Source organism: Chionomys nivalis, chromosome 8, assembly GCF_950005125.1.
Source record: "Chionomys nivalis chromosome 8, mChiNiv1.1, whole genome shotgun sequence".
Classification (NCBI taxonomy): domain Eukaryota; kingdom Metazoa; phylum Chordata; class Mammalia; order Rodentia; family Cricetidae; genus Chionomys; species Chionomys nivalis.
The window spans coordinates 505,903-527,093 of NC_080093.1; the positions used below are offsets into that span (position 1 = coordinate 505,903).

Consider the following 21,191-nt stretch of genomic DNA (forward strand, 5'->3'; position numbering starts at 1 on the left):
TGGCTCTGCCAGCACTAGCTTTCTCTTGAGAATCCTTGAGACACTAAACCCACAAGGATACCAAATAACTCTTATTAGTGTGCTCCCCTCCCCTTCCTTGTCAGTCAAGCGATTGGTACACTATTTGCCGGCGCCGAGCTCCGCATTTCCGTTAAGTAAATTCGGCCGGCGGTGGCAGCACTGGCCTTTAATCCCAGCACTCGGCAGAGGCAGGAGGCCGACCTGGTCTACAAAGTGAGATCCAGCACAGCCAGAGCTACACCACACAGTGAAACCCTGTCTCGAAAAACAAAAAGCAAACAAAACTCTTTCTCAGCCTTTCCTGACAGTCAGGCGAGGAGCCTGCGTAGCCAATGTGACCTTAACCTAACGCGGTCTGCCCACGCGCCATTTGCTTTGGAAATGATTGTGGAGACACTGCCTTTTCTCGTCGCAGATATGACAGCAAATTACCCTTTCCCAACCCACGTTCGTTCGTTGGAGCACCGCTGTCGGGAGGAAAATGTCTCCAAGGTCCTCCCCGCCCGCGCCCCAAGGGGTACACAACTGTTCGCGCCACCCGGTACCCGCCGCCACGTCAGCCCGCGCTCCACAGACGAGCGCGCCTGCGCGTGGAGAAAGTCGGAGCATGCGCAGAGGCCCGCCCCCTACATCCGGGGCTCGGGCGGCGGCGGTGCCGCCGCAAGGGGATCACGTGGCTCCTTCCTTTCCGTCTCTGGCCGGCTGGGCGCGGGCGACTGCTGGCGAGGCGCGTGGAAGCTCGCGCTAGTTCCCCTCCGCCTCCTCTCCCGGTCCGGGCCACTAGGGAGTTCGCTGACGCCGGGTGAGCTGAGCCTACCGCCAAGATGCCGGCCTACTTCCAGAGGCCGGAAAATGCCCTCAAGCGCGCCAACGGTGAGTAAGGTGGCAGGTCGCGCCGCACAGGGCCGGCCTGAGGCTTGGGAGGTCGAGGGCCCCGGCCCGATTCCCGGAGCCCGGGCTCTGGAGACCGGTGATCACGGCCGCCTCCACCCCGGCCGTGTCTCGGCACGGCCTCTCGGCTGAAACGGGCCGCGGCGGAAAGCGCGGATCAGGAACCGTCGCCCCGGCTTGTCTTCCCTGGCTGCCGCCTGATGCTTGCGTCGCGGGGTCTCTCCGGCCCGGCGAGCCTTCCCCTCGATCAGCCTTCCTCCGGCTTTTCAGACTCGCGGGCTGCTTGGGAAGCCCCGCGCTCCCTACCGCCATCTGGGAGTGCCGGGGAGGAGGAAACATGGCTCCCTCCCGGGGACAATGCACGCGAGAACCTCGGCTCCACCTCCCGCCGGGGCCGGGAACCCGGCTAGTTTACCTCCACCCTGCCTAACAGGCACGAATGGCCCCAAGTCCCACGCTGAGGCCTGCTGGGTCAGGGTCCACTTCCCTTACACAGTCGCTAGTTTGCACTTCAGGCCTCTCATCCATTAACTTGTTTCCTGTGCTCCCCTTCCCCCCCCCATATTGATTAGGGTCAGTTCGAAAGCCTATTCTGAACCACGAGAAGTTAATATTCTTTAGGGATTTAAAAATGGTTCTCCCCAGACAAGCCTCTAGAGTTGTTTCCCCAAGGTCACTTGGGAGCTTCGGGAAACTAAAACCAAGGTCTCTTGATAACCAGATCAGATTTTTTTTTTCCTTTTCTTTTTTCCTTCCTCCACCGCAGCCCCACCGTCTGGTGTTTCTCTTAACATACGTGTGTTTAAGCCCTGGCCCTTGCAGGAAAGACTTATCCTGATCTCTTTAGTTTGACATTGTGAGGTGGAAAAGTCGTATGCACATCTCTGATCTTTAAAAATTGCCTTAAAAAATATCCTAATAATTCTGTAGCCGTCTCCCCTTTTAACTCCCAATCCAAACAGGTAAACCATATATATTGAGGGTTTAAGTTTGGCAAGCTTGTTGGAAGTTGAGGTCTTATTTTGTGAAAAGGCCATTTGAGTCAGTACTTACAAAGGAATACTGTTGATAGTCTGTCAGGAATAAAGATGTGTTGGTTACATACTTCTGAAATGTATTTTTTGTGGTTAGGGAGTAATCTGGAATAGAGTAATTATGCATCCTGGAATTGTAGTAGAATTTACTAAAACTGCAAGTTGCTGATAACTAACCTAATACTACTAACACTAATCTATATTTGAAATCAGAGGTGTAGGTAAGTTAGGACTTTTTTTTTTTTTTTTTTTGGTTTTTCGAGACAGGGTTTCTCTGTGGCTTTGGAGCCTGTCCTGGAACTAGCTCTTGTAGACCAGGCTGGTCTCGAACTCACAGAGATCCGCCTGCCTCTGCCTCCCGAGTGCTGGGATTAAAGGCGTGCGCCACCACCGCCCGGCAAGTTAGGACTTTTGATGTTCTGAAACTTAGGAATTCCATTGTGCTGTAGAAAAGGTGGACTTACTAGGTATAGCTGTTGTATAGATGTTTATTTTGTAACATTTCACCAGCGGGCATTCCCCCCCATCGTTGTCTACTTAAAACACTATATAGTCTTTGGCCTACATACATACACAGTAACATGCTGACCTTGTTTTTTCCTGTTTGGAATCAACATGTGAACTTAATAGTTCAATAACTTTTAAAGTAAGAAGGTTACATAATGTGTTCTATATTTGTTTTCACTGTTTCTCAGTTGAAGTAGACTTGATTAATGATAAGCAAGTTGGGGAAAGTAGCAGTAAAGTACTGTGTGGGTAACGTGGGTTCTATTGATGTATCTTTCCAAAGGCCTGTATTGACTTGTTGCAGCCCCATTAGTGTCTGAAGTAGCAAGTGGTGATGCCTTAGCTTCCAAGGGACTTGTCAGGAGCAGATTGTCTGTCACATTTAGCACTGTTTATAGGACATTAAGTAGAATACTGAAAGGGCTTTTCACATTTTAGAAATCTGTTTACTTAAATGTTTTATCTGTAGCATCTGTAACCCCAGCGATTTTTTTTTTTAATAAAATAGACTTCCAGTCACACTAAGCAGTCATTTCTGAGGGAAAAATGTCAAAGCCTTTTCACTTTACACACACACCCTACAACTCCTGCCTTAAGAGATGAAGTTGTTATTGAAACCCCACAGTTGATTAGTAACATTATCTGTTGCACAGAATAGTGAAAAATGAAGGATTGATGTGAACCTTTTCATGGTTTCAATCATGTCCTAAAGATAAACACAGAATGCTAGTAATTTCTACACTTATTCTCTTAATACATATAATTCTGGATTTCAGTTTCTAGAATTTTAGTCTTGGAATCATTTTAAGTGTTGAAATCCTAGCTTCATCAAGCCTTCCTACCCCATTAACTAGGAGCACTAAATCTCACAACCATGGATCATAATGAAGAGTTTCAATTTCATTGTTTTGTTTAAAAATATTCATCCCCTCCCTTATTTTTCTTATTATTGGTGACAGTGTGGGTATCTGTATGATTTTGTGTTTTGAGACAGGGTCTCTTATGAATCCACCTAATGAGTGCTGGGGTTAATTTAAAGGCGTGCTCTATTACACCCAGTAAAATGTTCATTTAAGTGTGCTTCCTTTAGTTATTTGAGACTTTCAGAGTTAGAAAGGATGAGTTTTGAACCATTAAAGGTTTATTTTTGTAGGGTTTTTGTTTTAGCACCAGAGTCTTATTAGGTGGCCCAGGTTGCCGTCAAACTTGATCCTGTTGCTTCAACCTCCTTCAGTGCTAATGCTACAGAATTGATTCTACCACATCAAGCTTCTAAACGTGACATTAAGAAACCACTCTAACAACCAATTGTAACTCCAGTTGAAGGGGATCGATCCTCTTCTGACATACAAAGGCATGCTTTGGGGCACATGCAAGCAAAACACTCATAAAATAATTAAGAAATAGTATTTTTTTTAAAGTAAAGAAGCCCCAGTTCCATTTAAAAATATTGGAAAGTGGATTATTCTTACATTTCCAGTGTTTTGTATTTTATCATGAGTTTACTCAACTTTAACTTTATTTGTATTTCATATTACAAACATTGAATAATAGCTTGAAAATTTAAATCCTTAGTGTACAATTAGGAGTTGGGTACATGGGTATGATGCCATTTTAATGTTGCTGTTATAATTTTCTTTTTATTTTATTTTATGTGTATTATATGTGTTTTGCCTGCATGTATGTTTGTGCACTATGTGCAAGTAGTACGCTATTAGAAGTCAGAAGAGGGTGTCAGAAAGAGTGTTGGTAGAGATGATGCGCGCTTCCATGAAGGTGCTGGGCATAGAACCCAGGTCTTTGAAGAGTAGCCAGTGTTCTAAATTGCTGAGCCATCTTTTAAGCCCTGCTGTTATGGCTAAATTAATTCACTATGGTGTTTTTTTTTTTTTTTTTCTGATAAGGACTTTCAGTTAAATAGCTTTGAAAAACACCTAAAGTAGCATGGAAAACAACCTTAGGCACACTTCAGGAAGTTCTAATATAATATCTAGCTGTACTAACTTGTTTCATTTGGTAAAGTTTTGAGGCAACAGTGTGTGGCTGAAATGAAGATGGTTGTTTCCACATAATGTTGAGTTTCTATTTGTTTGCTGTGAATACTATTTAATACTGTATGGGTGGTGCTAAGGTTGTTTGCCTGGCATACTGGAGGTGAGGCGCTAGGTTTGGGTCCCAGCACTGGAGGGAAAAATAAATAAGAGGACTAAGAACATATTCTGTAAAGGTGCTTAGTTTTTGATTTGTTGCATGATTTGTTCAGGTCTAAACTTAGTATGTTCGAGAGCCGCAGGAGAATTGTTTCACTGGAAGAACTGGGAAGCACCATTCCGGAAATCTTAGTCATTAAACCTATAGATCTAGTAAGCTCCCTATAAATAGGGAATTTTTATTGGCTTTCTGTGTGCATGAGTGTATGTATGTGCACCTGTGTGTTTGGTGTTGGAGGAGTTCAGAGGACAGGGTATCAGATTCCCTGGAACGGTAGTTACAGAACTTGGGTGGAAAGAGCAACCTCAAATGCTGTCCACTCAAAAAAAAAATGGTACTGAGGATTGAACCCAGGGCATCTAACAATCTGGCTTTAAGGTAGAACGTCCCAAATTCAAATTAATTCAGAAGAGAAATTGTTTGCTAAACTGTTTTGTTTGTTTGTTTAGGGGATAGTGGAGACAGGGTTTTAATATGTAGACCACGTCCCAGATTCAGATTAATTCAGGATTTAAAAAAAGAATTGTTTGCTCAAGATTATTTTTAGGGGGTAGTGGAGACAGGGTTTTTTACAATGTAGACCAACCAGTCTGGCCTCAAGCTCATAGAGGTCCACCTGCCCCAGCCTCCCTGATGGGATTAAAGGTGTGGGCCACTATCCCTGACCCCAAGTCTATTCTTTAGGAGGAAAATAAACAGTTTAAAAAAATGGAGATTAGTAAAACCAATGTTTTAACTCCTTCAGATTATGTTTTAAAACTGTGCAGTGGAATCTGTTTGTGTTTCTGATTTTTTTGTGTTTCAAAATTTAGCATTTTGTGTGTGTGTGTGTTTTTAGCCTCCTAAATGCTAGGATTACGTGTATAAGCCACCACTCCTGACTTAATTACTAAATTTAAAAATGAACCTAACCAGTTGACTAGATTAACTATTTTCTATTATTTGTGTGAAGGGGGAAAAGGACAAAAACACATTTTTACTTTAAGCCACTTCTATTGGCTGAATTTGAAAAGATGCTGCATAAAATTTAAGACAGCAGCTGGATTTGGAAATGTTAGTACACACAGTGCCTTCAAGTTCAATAAAGTTACTTTGACCTATAATTTTTAAAACTAACATTAATTTAAGTTTATAAAAGTTTTAAGTTAAGACGCATTTAAAGATAGTACAGAGTTTTCACCACAGTTCCTATTAATGAACATCTGAAAACAATATGGCATATCACTCATAACTAAGGAGCCAGTAAATGAAGTTAATTTTTTTGTTATTTTGTATAGGATGTTAAGATCTTACTTTGTAGCCCTGGAACTCACTAAGTAGACCAGGCCAGCCTCCAGCTTACAGATTTGCTTCTCTCTCACACACACATTTTTTTCTTTCTTTTGTTGCTGTTTGTTTTGTTTTTCGAGATAGGGTTTCTCTGTGTGGCTATTCTGGAACTCAGAGATCCACCTGCATCTGTCTGCTAAGTGTTGGAATTAAAGGCATGTGTCATTAAGCTCAGCAGCTCCTTTTTCTTTTTTAAGGTTTATTTTTGAGCTGGGCCACTGTGTGTTGACTCTTCCCCTCAAAAAAAAAAAAAGGTTTATTTGTGTGTGTGTCTGTAAAATTCTGGAAGAGCCAGATGAAGGCATTGTGTATCCCCTGGAGCTGAAAGTTACAAGCAGTTGTGTGCTGCCTGATGGGGGTGTTGGGATTTAGATCTGTGTAATAACAGGAGATTCTCTTAACTGCTGAGCCATCTTCTTCAGACCCATGAATTCCTTTTTTGTCTTTTTTTGGTGTGTGTATGGGACCCATTTGGATTGTCACATTTCAAACTCACATCTATAACTTCAGTTTAATCCCAGTCAAAAGCTTAGCTAGCTATTTTGTATATGATTGCAAAATTTGTGTGGAAAGGCTTAGACCTATATCAGATCAGAGATACCAACTGATAACGTTGGAATACTTAGTATCCAGTTTCAAGACTACTAGATTTCCTTGAGAATAAACTCATTTAAATGTAGTCAATTGACCTTAGATAGTAAAAACAATCTACTGTTTTTCTACTTCATAAAATCTAGCAGAAATGAAATCATCCATAGAAATGTGATGAGGTCATAATTACACTTTCAGTTATTGGGGGAGACATCCCCCCATCCATAACTTCAGTTTCTGGAATTTTAAAATCACTGAGCTCTATATAGACACTATATGTTGAGATAATACTAATTTTTCATCATTATATGTTGGATGTTTATGGGATTATTATCAGAAGCCAAACATGTTAAAAAAAAAAAAAGGAGTAAGCTAGAACATTAAATCAGTAAAGGGACAAAATTTAGATTTTAAAAAGTTTTTCCTTTACATTTATTTGTGCAAGTTACGGGGACAAGAGTGGGTTTTCCTGCCAGCATGTGGATTCTAAAAATAAAACTCGAGGGTCAGGGTTGGCAGCAAGGGCTGTTGAGCTATTTCCTTGGTCTGTCATTTAGGTTTTTATGTAGTATGTACAGCTAATTTTAATTCTCATTTTCTTTTCCAGAATTTCTTGAGGTTGGCAAAAAGCAACCTGCACTGGATGTTCTTTATGATGTTATGAAAAGTAAGAAACACAGAACATGGCAAAAGATACACGAGCCAATTATGTTGAAATACTTGGAACTGTGTGTGGATCTTCGTAAGAGCCACTTGGCTAAGGAAGGCTTATATCAGTATAAGAACATCTGTCAGCAGGTACTGAGCTCAGTTTTTTTGTATTTTTAAAGGCTTTTAATAACTTTTAGAGTAATTTACTTTTCAAATTAAGTTTTCTATCTCAGTTTGATTTTTAAACATTCTTTTAGTTCATTGGAGAAAAATGAATTCATTTTCCTTCTTCCTGTAGGTAAACATTAAATCTTTAGAAGATGTTGTTAGGGCATATTTGAAATTAGCAGAGGAAAAAACAGAAGCTGCTAAAGAAGAGTCCCAACAAATGGTGTTAGATATAGAAGATCTGGATAATATTCAGACTCCTGAGAGGTATGTGGGTTTAATGCCTTAGTAAGTATTTTGATAGTTGGCACAATGGTTTATTTGTTTGTTTGTTTTTGAGACACCTGACTGTCCTGGAATGTATTCTGTGAACTAGGGTGGCCTCAAACTCACAGAAATTCGCTTGCCTCTGCCTCCTAAGTGCTGTGATTAAAGGTGTGTGCCACCACTGCCCAGCACAGTGTTTTTTTTTTTTTTTTTTTTTTTTTTTTGGTTTTTCGAGACAGGGTTTCTCTGTGGTTTTGGAGCCTGTCCTGGAACTAGCTCTTGTAGACCAGGCTGGTCTCGAACTCACAGAGATCCGCCTGCCTCTGCCTCCCGAGTGCTGGGATTAAAGGCGTGCGCCACCACCGCCCGGCTGCAGTGTTTTTCTTTTTTATGGGCCACTATCATTCCCCTACTTGAAGGTAGGTGGTTATCAGAAAAATTGCTTAGAAGCTTAAAATGTATACTTCACCAACCATGTAAGTAATATTTAAAATTTACACCTTAGGATAGAACATGCAATAAAATTTAAATAATTGTAATACAGACTGAGAATTCGGGGACATCTCAACAGTATATATGAGGTTGTGGGAAGAATGTCATTGTTGGTTTGGGCTTTCAGATCGCAATAAAATAGAAAATTACTTAAAATAGTTTTCAATGCACTTTCTTTGTAGTGTTCTTTTAAGTGCAGTAAGCGGGGAAGACACTCAAGATCGTACTGACAGATTGCTTTTGACTCCTTGGGTCAAGTTCCTGTGGGAATCATACAGGCAGTGTTTGGACCTTCTTCGAAACAACTCTAGAGTAGAGCGCCTTTACCATGATATCGCCCAGCAAGGTAAAATGACAACGTGAAATGTTAATAAACTGATTTGAAAAGTTGACTTTAGAATAGATTTTTGTACATTAACATTTTGTTCTCTATAGTTTTTAAAAACAACTAGTTTTAGTCTTGGTGAAATGAAATTGATCTTTATTGCATAAATAGCTGAAAAAGAGATATGTCTTATAGGTTTAAGAATTGTTCTACTGAGTTTTGAAGCCCCCTCCTGCTTTTTTAAAGTTAAGCACACTGAGCAATAGGCTTTATTTGGTATATTTTCATATTATTCTTCATTCTTGATTATCTTACTGCCAACTCCCTGATTTCTGTGCCACCCCCACTCAGCGAAATATTTTAAGAGCAAAGATGTCCCCAAAAAGTACTCTGATATTGCATAGATGTGCATTTTGATGGAACAAGTAGTTCATATGCTCTTCTGTTTCTGTATTTGAAATTAGGTTACGTAAATCCTCATTACATAGTTGTCATTAGTACAAAAGCATGTTGAATTTATATACATAAGATATGTAACTTCATTGTATTTCAGCCTAGCAACTTTGTGCTTAGGTTTTTGAAGGTGACTTCTGGGTTTGTTTATTTTGAATTAATTTATTATTTTTTTGTGTATGGGTGTTTTGACTGTCTATGATATAGACACACATGCCTGGTGCCTATAGAGTCCAGAAGAGGGCACTGGATTCCCTAGAACTGGAGTTACAGATGGCCATAAATTGCCATGTGGATTTAGGGAGTCTTAACTTGAGTCCTCTGGAGTAACCAGATGTTGAGCCATTTCTCCAGCTTCTGAGACTTTTCCTAAATTCAAATTCTATTTTCTATTTGTAGATTTCTGGGAACCGTATCTTGGGTCAGGATTTATGACCATGTCTTATTTTGCCCAGGATTCAGAGTGGTGGTATAGGTTCATGAGGGAGTTAAGACTAATGGTGAGCTTAGTTAATCTTGCTAAAGTTGATCTTAATTTTTGGTGTATTAAACTTACTCAGATACTGAAGTTGACAAAATATCTAATTCTTGTTTGACAATTATGCTTACAGCTTTCAAATTCTGCCTCCAGTACACTCGGAAGGCTGAGTTCCGCAAGCTCTGTGACAACTTGCGAATGCACTTATCGCAGATTCAGCGCCACCATAACCAAAGCACAGCAATCAATCTTAATAATCCAGAGAGCCAGTCCATGCATTTGGAAACCAGACTTGTTCAGTTGGACAGTGCTATCAGCATGGAACTGTGGCAGGCAAGTTAACTGTTAGCTTTGTTCCATTTCCTCTCCACCTTGAGTATTAGTATTTACTCAGTACTGGTTAATTTCAGTGGGTAATGTGAGAATTTAAGATTGTCTGACAGTAGGAAGAGTTCTAGACAGGAAGTTCAGAGGTCAGTTTTTAATCACTTGCAAAATCTGGACTAAATTATGAAATCTTCATTCTATGCCAAAACAAAACCCTGCATCATGGCCACTGCTCAAAATGTGGTTTTGTAATTGGTCTCTGATTGGTACCATTCTGAGCTGGGTAGTTTGATGAAAGAAGTATGGAGAAAAATATTAAAAGATGCAGGTATCCTGTTGCTGCTGCTGCTTTTGTTTCCTCCCCTCATTTTGTTTGGTTTTAGTGCCAGGGATTAGTACCTGTTTATATGCGCATGCCCTTCTGTGCTAGGTACCAAACCCAGGGCCTTGTCTTGACTTGGTAGGCTAGCACTTTAATGAGCTAAATCTCCCAACCTCCTGGTGTCAGTAGTTAAACTTTCAAATGGTAAGCATGTGCAACACCACTGATTACATCTCTAGCTTCTACAAACAGTATTAAATAGCAGTTTCCTCATAATTTTGTGTTAATCTGATATTACATTTTAACTTTATTGTACTTTATGAGCATTTGTTGATGATGATCCTTTTCTCTGTTTGGAGAAGTGCTGCTTTAGCACCATGCGTGGTATATAATGCATTTTAGAGATGGCATTGATGATGGAAAGCTTCCTGGCCCTTTCCCCCTTAGTTTATAGTCACATCATTTTGTGACTTTATAACTTGACGACTTTCGTATTTATTTAACATAAAAGCCTATTGAAATTACAAAGGATTAACTAAAATATCAGCAGTTTTTAGTTAAAATGCTTTAAGAGTTAAAAGTAAAAATGTGATTTAATTTTCTGCTCTTGAACATAGTATTTTTCCTTTTTTATAGGGACACCTGTCTTAAATTACTACGTGTAGAGGGCAAGCAAACATGATTGATTATATTAGGAAAAATATTCTGGGACAGCCAAGACTGCACAGAGAATCCCTGTCTTGAAAAAAAAAAACAACAGAAAAATTTAAAGACAGCATTTTTGTAATTATAAAAATTTCTCAGATTTATGAGACAAATAAAAACCATGTTAGGCATTTTATTTTATTTATAGTACGTTTTAATTTCAAGAAAGTGATTGATATTCGATCCTTTTTAAATGAAGTGATGAAGTGATTAATTTGTACATTTTAGGAAGCCTTCAAAGCTGTGGAAGATATTCATGGGCTATTTTCCTTGTCTAAAAAACCACCTAAGCCTCAATTGATGGCAAATTACTATAACAAAGTCTCAACAGTGTTTTGGAAATCTGGAAATGCTCTATTTCATGCGTCTACACTTCATCGTCTCTATCATCTGTCTAGAGAAATGAGAAAGAATCTTACACAAGATGAGATGCAAAGGTAAAAATGTTGTAGTTGGGTGGTAATGAAATTAAACTTCTATGTGGCAGTGTGGTCTAAGCTATGGTATCTTAGCTTTTGGACATTTTGGATTGGATGTTTTGGACTGTTGTGGTGCATTGCGAGTACTTGATAGGATGTGTAGTGGTATCCCTAGACTCTGCTCCTTAGGGGCCAGGAGCAATCTCTAATTGTGACTACCAAGTATCTCTGAGACATGTTCTCCTTGGAGATTATTCTTCTGAACCCAGAAAACTTGTCACTGGAAACCCAATTGAGAAAATCGTATATTTGCAGAGGTGAGGTAATGCTAACATGTGAACCTTCTATCCATATATTGGTAGATTCTCTTAGCACAAGTTGTATAATTAGGTAACTCCATCAAGTTCATTTCTTCTTCCTTGATTATAAAACAGTAACTAGCACAAAGCACTTGACTTAGGTTATATCCTGGTAAACCTACTGTAAGTTCAAAATGTGTTAAGTCAGGATGTACTACACTGACCTACTGTCAACAGTGTAATATACTAGGGAGGAAGAGGGTCTGCTCACTCTTAAAATTGCGTGGCTCACTAGGAGCTGTGTGTATCATTACTGCTGCTGCTTTTTTCAAGACTATTAACACCTTATATCACTAGCCTGGGGGAAGATAAAAGTTTCTATTTCTTTTGTACTGTGGTAAAGATATGGGTTAAAAAATCATGTTTCTTAACATGTGAATCATAAAATGGAGTCTATTTGGGAGATAATCATGAGAACACATTTTAAAGATAAAGGAGTGTGCAACTTTTGTCGATTGTTAAAAAGAGAATCATAGTATAGGTCGAATGTGGTGACACATGGATAAAACTCGACTAGCTTAACTAGGAAAAAAGGAAAATCCACAACAAACCCTATCACATAGCTTGTTTCTTTCAGTTGCTTTATATTTTCTTTTTTCTCTTGTCAAGCTAGGAATTGAACCCATTGTCCTGCACAAACTAGATAAGTCACATGTCACCTTTTTTCCTTGTATTAGTAAACTTTTTTTTTAAATATGTATCTGTTTTTCTTAGTTTTGTAGAAGAATACAAAATCAAATGGTTTTCCTTAAAAGAGTTTATACTGTTCTTATGAATGCTGTAATATGGGTTAGCAGCGTCAGGCCTCCTGTGTGTTACTGAGATTCCTGAGCACCTGTGTGCTTAGCGTCTAAAGTGCAGGCAGGAAAGTAAAAAGTTAAGTTTTCTTTTCCCTGTCATTTTTTTCTTAGTTTATAAAGCTACCTTTAATTTTGGTAAGGAAGTAGTTTGTCATTACTGCTTTTGGGGGGCCACATTCATTGTGTTGATGAGATTTAGTTTACAAGGATTCATTTCTTCAAAGTTCAGTTTTCTAATACTGTACTATGCTGGAATATGCTGGAAGTATATATTCTGTCTGCCATATAATAAATAATTAAAGAAGCATATTTATAATCTCAATAAATAAAACTTTGTTTACCACAGAATGTCAACTAGAGTCCTTTTGGCGACTCTTTCCATACCTATTACTCCTGAGCGAACTGACATTGCTCGACTTTTGGATATGGATGGTATTATAGTTGAGAAGCAGCGACGTCTTGCAACATTGCTAGGTCTTCAGGCCCCACCCACACGAATCGGCCTTATTAATGATATGGTTAGTATAAGCATTAATCGCTCTTGAGAGAAAACTTTGTGGTAAGTTTTAATTCATGATTAAATACTGGGAGTTCAGATTCATTGTCAGACTTCTGATGTCTGGACAAGGACCCACTGATGAAATGAGTGGATATCTTGTTCATTTGAGGAGACTTATTAAAGCAGTGGTTCAGGGTATGTGATAAGTAAAGTATATTTTCAGTTACACCTGAAAGTGTCTGCATGATACTGGTTCAGATCATCATCTCAGATCCCAGTGCACATCAAAACTACTGGTACACCGAAATAGGGGATGGTTGTATTTGCATGTAATCCATACATAACTTCATGTAAGATTGGAATATAATCTCCAAATTACTTAGAATAACTTAAATTTATACCACGTTATACAATTGTTATGTTGTTTAGATGATTAGGAGAAAGCATTTAGGACAGGTGTAATTTTTTTCTTGAATATTATCTAAATTTGATTGTGTATGTGGAACCTGATGATACAAGGGACCAGCACTGTTCTGTTAATAAACGCTGAGTTTTCCGAATTTGACTCTGTACACAATAGAGTCGCCCTACTAATTATTGTGATACTTTGTGTATAAGAATAATTTGTTGTGGGACAGTGGTGGCACACTCCTTTGATCCTAGTACATGGGAGACAGAAGCAGGCCAATCCCTGAGTTTGAGGCCAACTCTGGTCTACAGAGCAAGTTCTAGGACAGCCATAGCTCCACAGAGAAGCTCTATTTTGAACTTGCACCCCCCCACTCAAAATGTAAGCTCTGTTACTTTGCGTTTTTGGCTATGTGATTTGTGCTGTCCAGCCTTTGTAAATATTGTATGTTACCTAATATTTTATTCTCTTTTCAAGTGATTTTTTTGGGTTGCTAATTATAGGTAGAAACAATATGGGGGTAATTAAGTAATGGTTTGGATTGGATTGGATTTGGTAAATTGATAAGGGACTGGGGTCAGTTAATTTTCTATTTTTATTTGTAGTCCAAAATCTCTGCTAGAAAATTTCCTTTAGCAGTTAAATGTTTTGTCTTTCTTACTATAGGTCAGATTCAATGTGCTACAATATGTTGTCCCAGAAGTAAAAGATCTTTACAACTGGCTGGAGGTAGAATTCAACCCACTAAAACTCTGTGAGAGAGTCACAAAGGTAAGCTTTGGCATGGGCGGTTTTTGTCTTTACCACATGGTTGGCATTACTACAGTTGAGCATTGTATTTTGTCAAAGAAAGAAGCGCCCCCCCATGTGTTGAAAAGTGCACATTTTATTGTCTTTTTTCTTCATATCAAGAGAAAAGATATTTCTGATGTGCTAAACAAACTTTTGGAGGTAAATTAGCAACATGACTTTCTGCCACTGTTGTCAGTCACCTTCAAACAAGTTTTGATAGTGTTTGATGATTTTTGTATCTTTATATTATATACTATTTGTGTGTGTATATATATATATAAAATATATGAAGTTGAAAGAATCTGAACTATTTGTGTATGAACTGTATTTTTTTCTCAATTTAATTGATTTTATAGGTATTAAATTGGGTTAGGGAACAACCTGAAAAGGAACCAGAATTGCAACAGTATGTACCACAACTACAGAACAATACCATACTCCGCCTTCTGCAACAGGTAAAATGCAAGCAAAAGCTTTATGGAGAAAGTGAAATTTCTGTCCTTGACTCTGTCACTGTTGCAAATATTTGTCTGCACACACTTGCTTTGTATATGTGCACACAGTATGTGAAGGCCAGAGGTGGACATTGCCTGTCTTTCCTCTGTTATCTGTTACTCTGTATCTTGTATTTTGAGATTGTCACTGAATCTGAAGCTGACAAATAGCTAGACTGACTGGTGCTGGAAAGCTCCCTTCTGTAGCCCCTTTACTCTTTATTTTGAAGATAAAACTGAAAAAAAAAGTTAGATTTACTTAAGTGAAAGCCATCCCAATTTCCACTCCTGCTTGATTTCTGTGTTTGTAATTTTGAAACAGACTCAATGACTTAACAACTGTTCTTCTTCCCTTCTCTTTATTTGCCAAATATTACTGAGTTTCCTTAGGTGTTGGGTTGTAGTTGACCTTTTCTGCCTACCCTCCATAGAGTTTCGCTGTTTACTCTGGCTGTCTTGGAACTCATGTAGACCAAGCTGGCCTTGAAATCAAAAGAAATTGGCCTGCTTCTGCCTTCCAAGTGTTGCTGAGATTAAAGGCATGCATCATTGCACCTACCCTGAGTTTTTCTCGCTATTATAGGGCTCCCGTATTCCTTTAACATTTTTCCTACATTATTTTTCATAGTTTGAAAGTTCTACTTACTCAGGTAATAGTAACGAAATCATCTATTTCTTGCCACTGGAACTCTTTTAGGGTTTCCCCACTAGAAAGTGTTAGAGCATCAAACAGTTAATATGCATATACCTTTGCATGTGAGTGAGACTCCTGCAGCATATGTTAGTCACACAATTTGTGTAATTAAATCTTTAGCAGCTCCTGAGAAGACTATATTAACAGCATCTTACCAGTAATGGACGGGTAGTTTTTCCTCTTTTGCTTACACTGACTATTGGTATTTTTCTGTCATATTAATTCAATGTCATATATATGGTTGAGTGTTGCAGTTTATTGGTGGTGTAAGTTTTTTGTACTTTATTTTCATTTGTTGAGGGAATATTGTTGCACATTTCATTGACCTGCTTTCTTTTGAATATGTGAGCAGTGTTATTTCTTATGTGCTATACAAATACTTGAAGGTTAATTAGCAGAGTAACTGTATATAGTAATGCTGCCAGTCTCCTTCAAACAAAAAAATAAACATTACAAGTATTTATATTAGGTAAGTAGTAGGCCTTTATCTACAAATATGTGGCCATTTAATGTTTTTTGACTTTATGAAACTGGAAATTCAGAAGATGGTTATGTATAATAAGTACAGCATATGAGTCAGAGCCTTGGGAACTCCAGTTCCCATAGTCTACTGCTGTGCTGAATTGCATGAACTTCAGTTTTTTACCTTTTCTGGACAGTGGTCATAATTTTTGCTTTCTCTAGCTACCATGAAATTGCACATAAAAAGTGTGACTATATAGTAGCTATTATTATTAACCCTGTGTTTTTATTTTTTTTGTGCAGGTGGCTCAGATTTATCAGAGCATTGAGTTTTCTCGTTTGACTTCTCTGGTTCCTTTTGTTGATGCTTTCCAACTGGAACGGGCCATAGTAGATGCAGCCAGGCACTGCGACCTGCAGGTATGTGCTATAAGGAGGCACTGGTGGCGGGTTAGAAGGTCTTTGAAACTCTGCTTTTGATACAATGGTATCAAAACTATTAAGTTTAAGTCTAATTAGCAAATTCTCATTGGTTTTTATTAACTTTTTGGGTGATAATTTTCTTCTCAAATGCAGTTATAAGTTTAGGTTTGATTACTGATAATTTAATTTTCAAAGGTTCGTATTGATCATACTTCTCGGACTCTGAGTTTTGGATCAGACTTGAATTATGCAACTCGAGAAGATGCCCCAATTGGCCCTCATCTGCAAAGTATGCCATCAGAACAAATAAGAAATCAGCTCACAGCCATGTCCTCAGTACTTGCAAAAGCCCTCGAAGTCATCAAGCCTGCTCACATTCTGGTATGTGTTTTGAGGGGAATATGAGCTATAAAAGTTTTGAGGTACTTGTATATCTTCACAATATGGTTTGAGATGAAATCTGTGGAAGAGATTTTATGATTTCACTGGTGGTTGAGATGCTTTTGTCAAGACAAGTTGTTGAACTGCCTTTCAATGGCTTATAATGGATATGTTATACAAAACAGCAGACTACATACACAAAAACCTTGGCCTAGTTGTTGAAGTGATTGTGTTCTTGCTAAATGATTGTTGGTGAGCTCTATCAGTATTCTTGTCTTGACACAATAAATTTGGAGCTGAGAACAATAATAGACTGGCAAATAGTGTTTTAGCTTGTGTCATTGCTAGTTAGAGAGTGAATAACTGTAGTGCTATAGTACTTGGATACTAGAACATTATCTTACTAAATACACTTATCTGTGGAAAGCTAATATTTTAAATTTATTTTTACTACTGCTGTCTAATACCAGGTCATAGTTATAATCACTTTAAAAAAATGTATTTGTTTTTGAAGCAAGAGAAAGAAGAACAGCATCAGTTGGCAGTTACTGCATACCTTAAAAATTCACGAAAAGAGCATCAGCGGATTCTGGCTCGTCGACAGACAATTGAGGAAAGGAAAGAGCGTCTTGAGAGTCTGAATATCCAGCGTGAGAAAGAAGAACTGGAGCAGAGGGAAGCGGAGCTCCAGAAAGTACGGAAGGCTGAAGAAGAGAGGCTGCGCCAGGAGGCAAAGGAGCGAGAAAAGGAACGAATTCTTCAGGAACATGAGCAAATCAAAAAGAAGACTGTTCGGGAGCGGTTAGAGCAGATAAAGAAGACAGAACTGGGTGCCAAAGCATTCAAAGACATCGACATTGAAGTATGTAGCACATCAGTCACTCATCAACACTTGGGATATCCAGGCGCAACACTCCCCTATAATTAAAATTAATCTTTAAAATTTGTAGCCAGGAGTTGGCAGGGGCAGGTGGACCAGGCAGGCTGGAATTCTAGGACAGCCAGGGTTATAGAGAGAATTCGTGTCTCAAATACATAAAAGCTAAAATGTTTCTGTCTGAAATAAATATAAACTAAAATGTTGTGACCATTCTGCCTTTGTGTTGCCATCAGGACCTTGAAGAACTGGATCCAGATTTTATCATGGCCAAACAGGTTGAACAACTGGAGAAAGAAAAGAAGGAACTTCAGGAACGCCTGAAGAATCAAGAAAAGAAGGTAAAAGAAAGGGTGGATTTTTTTTTCCTTGAGGGTTTTGTTTTGTGTGGATTTTTTTTGTTTTAAGTTTTTTTAGTTTTAATAAAAGTTCTCCAGATTGTCTTCTAAATGATCCTCCTGCCTAATGGGATTGTTAATCTTTTCACATGAGTTAAGTAGAGTTATTTTGGCTGGGTAGTGGTGATGGTACATGCCTTGAATCCTTGCACCTGGGAGGTAGAGGCAGGTGGATCTCTGAATTTGAGGCTAGCCTGGTTCTAGAACAGTTGGGGCTACATAGTGAAACCTTGTCTCTAAAATCATAAAAACGAAAGTTACTTTGTAAAACTGCATTTGCTTTCATACCATTCAGATTGACTATTTTGAAAGAGCGAAGCGATTAGAAGAAATTCCTTTGATAAAGAGTGCTTATGAGGAGCAAAGAGTTAAAGATATGGACCTGTGGGAGCAACAAGAAGAAGAAAGAGTAAGCTTCCATTTCACTGTGGTATTATATACTATATAAACTAAGTTATAAGTCTGCCAATGAAACAGTTTTTAAATTCTTTTGCTAGATATTGTGCTTTTAGCAATTGCTTACTAATAGTTTGGAAGGAGAAATACTCACAATAAAGATTTAATATGAAGTTACAGCCTTGTGTGCACGTACACGAGAGAAGGGCATCCCTGTGGGGCCCTGTGGCACCTGCAGTCAGTGTAGTACCTGGTGACTTACAGGCCTTTTGTTGTTCTTCCTGCTTTATAACGAATAAATTGGAATTTTTTTGATAATTCTTCTCAAACATAAGTGTTCAGACTAAGTAGAAGCAGAAAATGCTGAAGGTCAAGTAGCACTTGGGACAGTCTGGAGTCTTCTGTATTTTCGTTGGGCTGAGAAGAAAATCTGACAGTTTGCCTTAACTTCCAGTATAATAATTTTGCTCAAAACTCTCACTAATGTCCTCGGACTCTTATCCCTGCCTTCTGTTTTGGGGGTCTACTGGGATACTGTTACCACAAGATACAATGGGGAAGGAGCAGTTTCTCAGTTTTAAAGAATGTCTATTAGAATCTTTTTGGGGTAAATTAGGAAAACAAATGCTTTGGAGATTACTCTTTTGTTGTGTACTTTAGATTACTACAATGCAGCTAGAACGAGAAAAAGCTCTGGAACATAAGAACCGAATGTCACGTATGTTGGAAGACAGAGATCTATTTGTGATGCGACTCAAAGCAGCCCGGCAGTCTGTTTATGAGGTGAGATTCTTGTGCTTAAGGGAACCTTAATTTGTGAGCTTTGAGGGTTTCTTTTTATTTATTTATTTATTTAGTTGTGTGTTTAAGGATTCTTTCTCCCTTAACATTGGCAAGATCTGTCTTGAGTTAAAGTAATTATTCAATATTTCAGTAGGAAGAGTTGGGAGATATTTTAATCATCTCAAGAAATGTTTCAAAGATGAAAATTGATTTTTCTCATTTGATAGAAGTGTGGGTTTTGGGGATGGGACCTGTTTGTCATGCTGTGTGTTTTGACACCGAACCTCTTGAAGGAGGCAGAATTTCAGGCACACCATGGCTAACTCCAGATTCATGTGTGCTTTTAAGTTCTGGGTGTTTGTTTTTTGTTTTTTTTTTTTTAAACTCTGATTTAGAAATGAACTAGATCAGGGCTGGGAACGGTGGTGTACACTTTTAATTGCAGCACTTCGGAGGCAGAGGCAGGCAGATCTATCTGAGTTGGAGGCCAGCTTGGTCTACATTGTAAATTCATGACTAGAGAGAACCTGTCTCGAAAAAAGAAAGAAAGGGAACTAGAACTAAATCAAAGATGTTTGTTAAGTTCTTAGATAGTCATTTTCTTTGTTATAAATAAATAAATAAAATGTGACTAGGTGTTTTTTCCCCCCCTTTTTTCTTTCTTCTTTTTTCTTTTGTTTTGAGGTGGGGACTGGAACTGGGAGTTGAACCTCTGGCCACAGATGTGCAGACAAAGCACTCTGCTCTCAGTCCAGTGTTTAGCTTTAGTTAAGTGTAATGCAGTATTTTAAAACTTGACACACTCTGATAACATTTCTTTACCTTTTAAGAGATTCTGCTTTTGTCTTTCCTTAGTGGCCACTTTCTATGGCTTTTAGATCTTGTGAGCTTACACGTGTAAAAGTATATTCCTGATTTATAATTTGGACAAAATTGACCTTTGTGGGGGAATATATCCGTTTAATTCACAGGAAAAATTGAAACAGTTTGAAGAACGGTTAGCAGAAGAAAGACATAATCGTCTGGAAGAACGGAAAAGGCAACGAAAAGAAGAACGGAAGATAACTTACTACAGAGAAAAGGAAGAAGAAGAACAGAGGAGAGCAGAAGAACAGATGCTAAAAGGTATCCGTTTAGATAAAGGGCATGATAATTGTTAGATGTCCTATTTTACGATCTTATATAGAAAACAAAGGAACCAAAAAAAAAGAAAAAAAAGCCGGGCGGTGGTGGCGCACGCCTTTAATCCCAGCACTCGGGAGGCAGAGGCAGGCGGATCTCTGTGAGTTCGAGACCAGCCTGGTCTACAAGAGCTAGTTCCAGGACAGGCTCCAAAACCGCAGAGAAACCCTGTCTCGAAAAACCAAAAAAAAAAAACAAAAAACAAAAAACAAAAAACAAAAACAAAGGAATCTGCATAATTGGTCTCTACTATACAGATAACCAAATGCATTATGTATAGGTACGTGTGTGTTCCTCTATCAACCTATATCTACATACTTAAGTTTATACTTTCTTCCCTTTTGGTATTTTATTATCCTGTATTGTTAATGATTATTACATATGTGGTTGAATACCTGGTATCACAGATTAAGAATTCGTTGTAGTTTGGTTTCTGTTGCTATGCTAAAACACTGACCAAAATCAGCTTGGGGAATGAGATGATTTATTTGGATTCCATATCATAGTCCATCACTGAGGTAGTGAGAGAGTCTGCTAGGGGACTCAGGGTAGGAACCTGGAGACAAACTGACTCAGACCATGGAGGAGAACTGACTGCTTTGTGGCTCACTCCCTATGACTTGCTCAGCTATCTTTCTTGTGTAGTCCAGGGATGAATGATGGTATTGCCCATGGCAATCAGCAAATAAGAAAGTGTCCCCACAGATATGTCTATAGGCCAGTCTCATGGAAGCAGTTCTTCCAAGTATGTCTGGATTTGTGTCAACTGATGTCCTAAATCATTGTGGACTACTTGTTTTCTTGAATCTCAACTGCTGTTTGTTGATTGCCAGCTATTTTAGATTTCTTTAAATTTTTGTTTATTAATGGGTATATATGATATATATGGGGCAGGTTTGCTGGTGGGGGGGGTCAGAGGCCAACTTTTTAGGAGTCAGATTTTCTTTAATTTTTATGTAGGTTCTGGGGATTAAATATATATAGTTAGCTTACATGTAAATGTTTTTATCTGTTGAGCTATCTTGATGGCCTTGTTTTAATATTCTTTTCT

General features: G+C 38.7%; 1 protein-coding gene and 2 non-coding genes across 3 annotated transcripts in view; all 3 read left to right on the forward strand.

Annotated features, from left to right (window-relative positions):
- The first annotated feature begins 667 nt into the window (after nt 1–667).
- Nucleotides 668–21,191, forward strand: part of Eif3a (eukaryotic translation initiation factor 3 subunit A) — a 30,036-nt gene continuing 9,512 nt past the window's right edge. Inside the window, exons 1-16 of the mRNA XM_057778119.1 lie at nt 668–894; nt 7,192–7,382; nt 7,534–7,670; nt 8,345–8,508; nt 9,552–9,755; nt 11,005–11,209; nt 12,697–12,868; nt 13,925–14,029; nt 14,407–14,505; nt 16,004–16,120; nt 16,319–16,504; nt 17,019–17,366; nt 17,618–17,722; nt 18,075–18,188; nt 18,836–18,958; nt 19,930–20,083. Of these exons, the coding sequence (XP_057634102.1) occupies nt 846–894; nt 7,192–7,382; nt 7,534–7,670; nt 8,345–8,508; nt 9,552–9,755; nt 11,005–11,209; nt 12,697–12,868; nt 13,925–14,029; nt 14,407–14,505; nt 16,004–16,120; nt 16,319–16,504; nt 17,019–17,366; nt 17,618–17,722; nt 18,075–18,188; nt 18,836–18,958; nt 19,930–20,083 (2,473 nt within the window). The 5' untranslated portion in view covers nt 668–845. The remainder of the gene's footprint in view (nt 895–7,191; nt 7,383–7,533; nt 7,671–8,344; nt 8,509–9,551; nt 9,756–11,004; nt 11,210–12,696; nt 12,869–13,924; nt 14,030–14,406; nt 14,506–16,003; nt 16,121–16,318; nt 16,505–17,018; nt 17,367–17,617; nt 17,723–18,074; nt 18,189–18,835; nt 18,959–19,929; nt 20,084–21,191) is intronic.
- On the forward strand, nt 14,136–14,262 carry LOC130880838 (small nucleolar RNA SNORA19). The gene has a single exon (XR_009057641.1). It is a non-coding gene; the product is annotated as a small nucleolar RNA SNORA19 (small nucleolar RNA).
- LOC130880837 (small nucleolar RNA SNORA19) lies at nt 15,548–15,679 on the forward strand. The gene has a single exon (XR_009057640.1). It is a non-coding gene; the product is annotated as a small nucleolar RNA SNORA19 (small nucleolar RNA).